Genomic DNA, 9979 nt, shown 5'->3' on the forward strand with positions numbered 1-9979 from the left:
CCTTTTTTAAAACGTTTTAAAAATTAAAGAAAATATAAACAATGCTTGAAATATGGCATAATATATATTATACAATAGGTGTCTTGGATAGCACAATAATAGTTAATTTTAAGAACTATTAGTCATAAATATGGCTTTAAATATAGACATTCTATACATAGCAAAATCATAATATCTAAGGAAAAGGAAATCTCTTATGTTTCATTTAATCTCATCGTTCTCTTTGCCTGGATTTGGGAATAGAAACTGCTTCACTAAGTCATAACTGTTCCAAAATATTCTTTTTTTTTTTTTTTTGAGACAGAGTCTCGCTTTGTTGCCCGGGCTAGAGTGACTGCCGTGGCGTCAGCCTAGCTCACAGCAACCTCAGACTCCTGGGCTTAAGCGATCCTACCGCCTCAGCCTCCCGAGTAGCTGGGACTACAGGCATGCGCTACCATGCCCGGCTATTTTTTTTTATATATATATATTTTAGTTGTCCAGATAATTTCTTTCTATTTTTAGTAGAGACGGGGTCTCGCTCAGGCTGGTCTCGAACTCCTGACCTTGAGCGATCCACCCGCCTCGGCCTCCCAGAGTGCTAGGATTACAGGCGTGAGCCACCGCGCCCGGCCCCCCAAAATATTCTTAATTACTGATTTCAATAAACATATTTCAGCATCTTAGGAATAAATTAAAAAATGAAGTTTATATCCAGGTAAACCTATGTTAAGGTAGCTGAGTAACAGAGAACTAATGTTGAGCTGAATTTTATACTGGGATCCTCAAATCCTTTTTTTCCCTACTCTTAATTTTTCTTTTAGGGGAACAAATTTTGATACTGTTGGCTGTCACCTGTGTAGTTCTTTGCAGCTAGTGGTGTATATGGAATAAATGAATGCTTAAAATCCATGTAAATAATTTCAGTGATGATATGAAAAAAAAAAAACCAGCTATGAAGACCAAACTATTTTTGTAGAAATTTCAGGAAGGTGACATTAGCAATCAGACTAATGTTACTATTTAGGCTGTAATCAGATGTTAATGTGGAAAGAAATCTCTGAACATTTTTCCTGGGTGCTGGGGATGAGAGCTAAAAGTGCCCCGCACTTCCAATAAAATATAGTGGAGGACGAGTGCAAACTCTTGGAAGACACCCTTTGCTAAGTTTCACTGCCACGCCTTGTCAGTTCTTACCTCCGTTTTATTCTATTATTTTTCTCGTAGTTTCTGCCGTTTCTCTAGATTTTCTACCGTCGGTTACTGAAGCCAAGTCAAAATGAAAGGCGCAGGGACGCCGGATTCAAGCGGTCTGGAAATGAGAGGTTCCCGAACCATAAGCTCCATTCCAATGTATAAGCAGGTGTTAGACATTTCGAATACTCAGCTCACACGGTATCAGGGCGCATAGAATGTTACTGCCAGAAGCCGCCTGCGTGGGACGTGCCGGCCACCTACGGGCACCTGGGCTCTTCTCTGCAGGGGCCACCGCCTCCACCGCCACTGGTGTAGACCCGGGCCTTCTGACTCGAGGGTGAACTGAGGGCTGCGTCCCCCTATCCCTCTCAGAACTCCGCCCCCAGGCCTGGGCCACCCAGCTCCCCGGGCACGTTTCCCGCTGGCAGCATCCAGCGCGGGGGCGAACTGGAGAGTGAAATCAAGATTCAGGATAGGAATTCTAGCTAAGCGGGGTAGCGCAGGGCAAGGAGCTGTCCAGTTCCACCGCCTAGGGAGGGCGGCCGGGAGGAGGCGGCGGGGACCCGGGAGAGGACTTCGCAGTACCGTGGGCACCTGCGACAAGGGGTTCCTGGGTTCTTGGGGACCACGAGGGGACAGAGAATGAAAATCAGGCCGGGGAGGAAGAACGCGCAGGGCTCTCCTCTGACTCCTCACTGGCTATCTTCTGTTAAGTGGAGTGCTCTAGGTAGGCGTGGACCGGCACGTGGCCGGGTCGGGTCTGGCGGTGACCTTCCCACCGCTCCGCCGAGCGCCTCCTAAGGAAGCGCAGAGCCCCGGGTGCAGGGCTGGGGACCTGACAGCGCGCGCGTCCCTCGGAGCATCCGGCGCGTCTGGGGCTCTGGGAGAGAAATGCGCTTCCTGGCGGAGGGAGCCGTGGGACAGAGGACCAGAGGAAGAATCCAGGGCCCTGGTCCTTGTCGGGCCTCGGCCTCGGCGACACACGAGAGGCCCACGCAGGAAAAGGTCGCAGGAGGGCATGGGGTTAGTTGTTCAAAAACCAGACTGGGTCCGGTGATACTGCCTGAGGGTCCTCAGGCCAATTTCTTAATTTCTCCCAGTTGCAAATTTCTTGTCTGTAAAATGGGGACTGCTCTAGTGTGTTCTTCCGTGAGTGCTGGGAATGTATAAGGGGGATCCGGTCCCTGGCAGAGAAGGAGCTGCTATTGGTACTATTATTTGTGTTATTATTCGCTGGCAAGACCGAGGGGCGAGTCACCTACCGCCGGTTCCCTTCTGCCCTTGCCCCAGCCTCTCTGCGCCTCCCAGCGCCTCGCACTCCGCCCCAGCCTTTGGCTCGGCGCCCCCGGAAGCTCTGGGTTCATGCAGTCAGCCTATTCTAAAGACGACGAGCCCCTTGATCCTTCGAGCAACTCGGCAGCGACATGGTTTTTAACCCCAGCCGCAAGGTTGACGGAAGCCCCGGACCCGGGAGGCGCTCGGGACTCACCTGCGCAGAACCACGGGACCCGGCCCGGAATCCGGAGCTGTGGCCCCCTGCTCTGCGGGGTCCAGAGGGCGGCCGGGCCTGGGCACCGCACCGAGCGCGACGCGCTCCAGGGACGCGCCCTCTGAATATTTGTAGGGGGCTGCGGCGCCGCCACAACGCCTGGGCCGCGCCAGCCGGGCGAGCATGAGGCCCCGGCCAGTGCTCGGCGTCGGTGGCAGGTTTGGTGTTCGCAGCACCAGGAGACCGTCCTTTGGGCGAGCTGCGCCGAGGTCCCCCCAAGCGGGTCCCACCCAAAGGCCCGACCTCTCCGCGCGGTCGTTGTGCTTCAGGCCAAGTGGACTCGAAGAGCCATGTTCGATTGGAGAACAACGTCTAAGTTACTCCACCACTGAATAGATAATTTAAAAAAAAAAATTCACCATTCGACATGGTTTCATTAGATAAAATTTAGGAGCTTGGGGCCGGCCTGGATCGGGCTCTGACCCTCAATTGCCCATATTCGTGGCTATGCTGGTCTGGCCTCGGGCAAGGGAAGGAAGAAAATTCGCAGAGAGTCAGAAATCCGTTCTGTGCTCAGTGGCCGGCTATAGCCGGCCCTCTCCAAACGTTTGTTGACTGAGTAACTAAACGAAAGTAGGCCTGGAGATGTTTTCACGCTAGGGGCAAAGGGCGTTGGAACATGAACAGGCCGAGAACCTGGCATTAAATAGGACCCCTCTATTCTTAGTTTCCAAACTGTTCGACTGCACCCCAGACCTGCCAAATTTGCTAAAAGCGGTCTATTTAGGACCCCGCTGGTGCTATGCGGGCAAAGGCTGTAGTGCAAAGAGAAGAATTGGGAGCTTGAGACCCGCAGCTATCAAGGGTGGGGCTTGGGAACTTTCCAAAACATCCTTGGAACTGCACGAGCCCAAGGAGATCTCTGATAGGGGATCTCAGCTAGGGCGTGCCAAAGAAGTTCCAAGTGATGGCTTGGAGAAGAGAAGCTGGAGTAAAACACCGCCACATTAAAATACTGTAAAAACTGGTGTCTCCGTGTTTTCCCTACCTCCCGAAGTGAGACGGGCATAGCTAGGAGTGGGACTAAATCTGGGGAAACATTCCCACATTTACAGCGTGCCTCAAAGCTACACAGACTGTAATTCTTTTGAGACATGAACCCTGTTCAGAACTGGGAAAATGGCTGGGTCTCTACACATTTATTTTCCTTAGGGGGAATAGTTCGTGATGGCTGTTCTCGCCTTGTTTCCCCCCGCCCCGCCTCACTCGGTCACCTGAAGCCCTTCCTGGTTGCAAAGTGCTTTCAGACATTTTTTAAGAAAAAAAAAGTTTTGAAAATTCTAGTGCTTTACAAAAACATATATTGCCTTTTATTTTCCCTGAATATGTTGGCCACTTCATTCCAAATTGATCTCGAATGGTCCTCCATTTATTGGGGGAGGAGGAATCAACGTCTTTAGAAAGATGGAAAATAAATGGAGAATAGTTTTACATTTTCTCTGATTCTTTTTCTTCTACACATAAATACTAAATCTCCTATTTTAAAGAACTTTTTCAACCCCAAATATTCAGAATTTTTAAAAGCCATGTTAAAAATGGAATGTTTCTGATATCTATAACAAATACGAATTGTAAAAATAAATTGTTTAATTGGGAGAAAAGTTTTAAAAGAAGTTCCATTTATAAAGCATAACAGAAAATAAACGATGTAGTGCAATGACTTAGCATTTTATTTCGTCTAGATAGCTAGGCTTAACTTTAACACCTCTCCATTTAAAATGGCACGTTAGACACAGATAAGAAATATAAATGTTCTGAAATTAAAATTCTACTTATATTACATATCGCTATCAGGAAGACACAGAGGGCGTAAGCATTTTGCACTCGACTTTTGAGTAATACTTGCAGTTCCTAGGGAGTGGAAGAAGGGGGAACATGTTTTGCATTGGAGACTGTTTTCTTTATTTTTCTTTTTATACGAGAAAAAAATACTCCACTCACGTTCATAGTTCCTTGGGAAATGTGCAAATGGGAAAAGCCATGGAGGCCACAACTGAAGGCAAGCAAAGACAAGGCGACTAGACGCCCTCCGAAGTTTGCGTTGAGGCTGCCTTAAAGGAACGGGATGCAGCTGTTCCTTTGCAACTATTTTGCAGCGAACAAAAATTAGTGTTTGCTCCGCAGTGGGATTCTGATGCACAGGCCCAGTCCCGCTATGCAAGATGCAGTGAGCAAAGGCGGTCGCTCCACCCTCCCACCAGGCTCCAGGTGCACCCTGCGGAGTCGGCTCGGTAACTGCGTGTGGGTGCTACTCAAAACGCTGGCGAGGTTCCCTCTCCGCCCGAAGGGGCGGCCAGAGATGTCAGCCTAGAGTCCTCAGCCGCGGTCTGGTACTTCAGCAGCGCCGCAGCGGCGGACAAGTGCCGACCCAGTAGCCCTCCCTTGCTGGGAGCGCAGCTGCTGGCACAGTCCTGCTGCTGGTGCTGCTGCTGCTGCTGCTGCTGCTGCTGCTGCTGCTGCAAAAGCGTTCGAGCGGCGGCAGCGGACACGTGCAGCAAGGGGGCAGTGGCCTGGGGATGCAACAGGCATGACGGACGCTGCAGCAGGTGGCAGTAGCTCCATGGGGCCGGGGGCAGACTCTGTGCGGTCCCTGTACCCCCTCCCCTGACCCCTTGCATGATACTCTCGATGCTGAAGGAGGTGCACCCTCCTCCCGGTCGCGAAGCCAGACCCTTGCCCTCCTCCCAAGGCTGGGAGCCCAGCGAGGGCTGCAGCGACGGCAGGGCGCCAGGCGTCGCCAGGTCTGCCCCTTCCGATTTCCTCCGCCCCTCGGCGTAGGCCGGGGCCGAGAGCAGCAGGTAGCGAAGGGGATGCGGGTGCAGCAGCGAGGACGTGCGGCCACCCGGAGCGGCAGTAGGGTAAGCCCCCGGTACCCGCGGGGCCGGGGGTCCGAGCAGGAGGCCCGGCTGGGGGCCGTGCAGGACGGCGGGTGCAGCGGGCACAGGGAAGGGGTGGTGCAGGTGGGCTCCCGGGGGCGGGTGGTGCCGCTTGAAACGCTTCCTGCGCCGGAGAAAGCTGCCGTTGTCGAACATGTCCTGGGAGGCGGGGTCCAGGCTCCAGTAGTTGCCCTTGCCCGGGTGGCCCGGCTCGCGGGGGATCTTGACGAAGCAGTCGTTCAGCGAGAGGTTGTGGCGGATGCTGTTCTGCCAGGCGGGGAACTTGCGGCGGTAGTAGGGGAAGCGGCCGCTGATGAAGGCGCAGATGCCGCTGAGCGTGAGGCGCTTGTGCGGGCTCTGCAAGATGGCCATGGTGATGAGCGCGATGTACGAGTACGGGGGCTTCGCCAGCTGAGGGGCGTCCCCAGAGGACGCCACGGACATCGTCGGGGCCTTGAAATTGGTGCCAAACTCAGAGGGGTCGCTCGGGTCGTCGCCGCCCCCGGTGCGCTCTCCGGGAAGCGCGCCCGCGCCCTGCGGCCGGGGCTGGTGCGGCTGCTCTAGGAACTGCTGGCTCGCCTCTGCCTCCTCTTCCTCCTCCTCCTCCCCTTCATCTTCTTCCTCTCCCAGAAGATCGATCTTACCGTCTTCGTCGCAGCTCCAGAGGCTGCGCTGTCTTCTGGAACGAGGACGCTCAGCTCTTGGCAAGTTCATGGAGGAGCAGGTCCAGAAGACGCGAGGGAGGTGGCGGCCGCTCACCTGGCGTGGGGTGGGCTGGGACAGAAGCCCGGGATGAGACGCAGGAACGCTGGTGGTTACCCTTTTAGATGTTTTCTTCGCTTCTTCCTCCTCCTTTCCAACACCGTCCGGCAAAGGTGTACTTTGCCTTTTATTAAAGCTTCTTCGAGACCCTGTGTGGTGGACTGCCCCCTTTATACCTCTTCTTACCCTACCTCGGAGCGGTGCCACTTCCTCCAGGCGCATCCAATGATGAGGGTCAGCTGCGCAAACACCCCACCCGGGAAGAGCCCTCAGCGCCCCCTCCTCGCACCCACCCGCCACCAAGGAAGATGCTCCGCTGTTCGGGCTTAGCCAGCCAGTTGCCCCGTCTCTGAGTGGGCTCTGTTCATGCTCTTTTAAAACCACAGAAATTAAAATGAGGTAGGAAAATATGATACTCAATAATCTATGGCCACCTAGATATGCAGCCCTCTCTTCTAGAGAACAGAAACGGAGGGGGGCACTGAAATGTATACTGCGTTTATAAAAGAATGCGTAATATTACAAAAGTATGTTTTCGTGTTTCATAGCTGGTCAACTACCCACTTTGATTTGGTAAATTCTGCCTTCTTTGAGAATGGTGAGCTGAATTGTTTTTAATGTTGTGACTATATCCCCGAGCTCAAGGCAGGTGTCAGGGGGGTGTTGCATCGTCAGTACCACCCTCCTCTCCAAAATGGTCTCCCTGACTCAAATTTTAAGAAAAGCCTGAAATGTCCTAGCATTAAATTGTGGAAGTTCAGGGTGGAGGGAAGGCAGGAGGGCTAGAGGAATCTCTAGGTCCTTACAGCTGTGATTCTCCAACTTCTTTGAACATTTAACCACAATAAGAAATACATTTTATACCATGATCTTGCACATATGTACTCTAATGGATTCCACAAAACAATATACTTACACTACAGGGATCACTGGTATTTCTTTTCCTTTTTGTAAGTGGCCACAACCAACTAAGCCCATAATCAGTATGGGCCCAGTTTGAAAAATCCTGTTTTCACAAAGGGGCCCCACACAGGAGTGATACTCCCAGTCTATGAGGGGGCTCTCTCTCTCCCCCCCTTCCTTCCTTCTTTTCAGAAATGCCAACATTAAGCATTTTTACTGTAATAATAAGACTTGGAACTTCCTTGAGGCAATGGCTTTAAATCACTGGGTCATCATTCAGTATCCACACTGGAGAGCAGCAGTATGACAACAGCTGTTTAACTCACCTGAGTGGTGTTTGAAACACTTCCTGCGACAGAGAAAGCATTTTGAATGTAACAAGATTTTTATTTATTTTTATTTTTAGTAACAAGATTTTTAGATTGGCTTCATTTAAATTAGCTCAGAGACTAAACATTACAATGAAATATAATTTAATGTTATATAACTAAATACTAAGCCAAACCACACTATATATTCATAAATTAAAGCCCACCTACTTGGGAAAAATTTGAGATGGCATCTAATAAAAATGCAGCATAAAAGAATATTGTATTAAGCCATTGATTGCTAGTCACATAGAGTTTATAAAACGACAATGAATTTTCAGCGAGAAATCAGAAACCAGCCCCATGGGCAAAATAAAACAAAAAAGTAGTTTAAAGTAGCTAGAGGCTTCAGGATAAAATTTGGAGAACAGCTTTCTTGCAAATCTTTTTTTAAACCTTATCCTCTCTACTCCTGAGGTTTTTACTCTCTAAGTCTCCCTAGTTTATATGTAGCTTGGAGGACAAATACCAGGTTTTAAGCCTAACAGATTTGTGTTTGAATTCCAAATTTACCAATGACTACTTGTGTGATCTACTACAGGAAGCTCCAGGAGGGCCAGGACAGGTGTCTTATTCAGCTTTATAATCCCAGATGCCTCCCCCCAAACCCCCTGCAGGTGAGGCACATCTTCCATCAGTTTAGGAATCCAATTACCTGGGAAAGGGAGAATTGTTAGTTTTCCCAGAGTCAACTTCTATAGGGATTTGGGTTATTTAAAAATGAAAGGAGAGAAGTGCTCAAAAACAAAGCCAAAAAATCCTCATATTGATGGAGACACGTCAAGAGGGCCACAGGAGACAACTGAAAGAGTTCCCGGTGGCCAAAGCTGGGGCAATTTGAGCAAAACAAAGCAGTATTGGATTATACCCCAAGGTATAAAATATCTGTGTCCACACAGATAAACATAATTGATTGAGTCAATAAATGGAAGGAAATACACAAAATCCTTTGAAGAATTCCAAATAAATTATGTAGATACTCCACCCTCAAGGAGGTAGAGAATAACTCCCCAATCCCTTAGTGCAGGCTGTGCACAGTGATTTCCTTGCAAGAGTACAGTATGAAAAGGGGACAGACGAGTAACTTTACAGTGGAGAAACCTGCCAAACTCTACTTCAGACAGGTGAGCAGGTGATCAAGGTCAACATCAATAGTCATAAATCGTGTTGATATTATATACCCTTAGTATGATATGATGAGAATGACACTCTGTGACTGTCCTCCCCAAATCCCAGTCTAATCATGAGAAAAACCTCAGACAAATTCTAATAAAGGAACATCTCTGTACCGGACTAGTACTCTTCAAAACTGTCAAGGTCACCGAAACAAGGGAAGTCTAAGAAACTGTCACAGCCAAGAGGAATCTAAGGAAAATGAATACTAAATGTAATGTGGTACCCTGGATGGGATTCCGGAACAGAAAAAGAATATTAGTTAAAAACTAAGAATATCTGAATAAATAATATATCAATATTGTTTCACTAATTGTAACAATTATACTATACTATTGTAAGATGTTAGTGTGGGAGATAAAGGAACACTGTAAATCTAAAATGGTTCTAAAAAATACATTCTATTAATTAAAAAAAATAAACATAGGGGAAAAAAGGCCAATAGCCAAAAAGTGGAAACTCAAATGTCCAACACCTGGTAAGTAGGTAACCAAAATTGTATCCATACAATTTTATTATATCCATACAATGAAATACTCTTCAGCAATTAAAAGGAATGAAGTACTGATACATGGATGAACCTTGAAAATATTACACTATGTGAAAAGAGTCTAAACAGGCAAATCTATAGAGATAGAATGTAGATTAGAGGGCTGGGGTCAGGGGGAAGTGGGAAGTAACTGCTAATGGATATAGGCTTTTTTAAGGTGATGAAAATGTTCTGGAATTAAATACTGATAATAGTTGTCTAACTACTATGGATATACTAAAAACCATGAATTGTACACTTTTAAAAAGGGTAAATTTTATGGTATGTGAATTATATCTAAATAAAGTTTTTATACCAAATATATCAGTGTAAAGACAAAGAGCTGTGGCAGTGAAAACTAAGTTGAATGCTTTGCAAAGACTCCATAATGGCACATCACTCTAAATGAGAAAAAAGAAAAAGAATGGAACTCTTACTGTCCCATCCTATCTACTCCACAGTGTTGCCTTAAGAATCAAGTCTTACTTCGTAGCTCCTGCAACATTTAACATGGGGCCTCGTGCATAGTGGGCCCTCAACGATGTGTGGTGATTACTCCTTTCCTAAGGCTGAATAGTTTTTGTTTTTCTTTGTTTTAGTTTGTTTTTGTTTTTTTGTTTTTATTTTTTCCCCCAGAACGAAA

The 9979-nt window shown here is 48.2% G+C and overlaps 1 protein-coding gene across 1 annotated transcript; it reads right to left on the reverse strand.

The window, feature by feature from the left end:
* Positions 1–4977: 4977 nt before the first annotated feature.
* Positions 4978–6315, reverse strand: FOXD4L3 (forkhead box D4 like 3). The gene has a single exon (XM_069474147.1). The coding sequence runs from the start codon at positions 6313–6315 to the stop codon at positions 4978–4980; it is 1338 nt and encodes a 445-aa protein (XP_069330248.1).
* Between the last annotated feature and the right edge of the window lie 3664 nt (positions 6316–9979).

Source organism: Eulemur rufifrons, chromosome 7, assembly GCF_041146395.1.
Source record: "Eulemur rufifrons isolate Redbay chromosome 7, OSU_ERuf_1, whole genome shotgun sequence".
In the NCBI taxonomy this organism is placed as follows: Eukaryota; Metazoa; Chordata; class Mammalia; order Primates; family Lemuridae; genus Eulemur; species Eulemur rufifrons.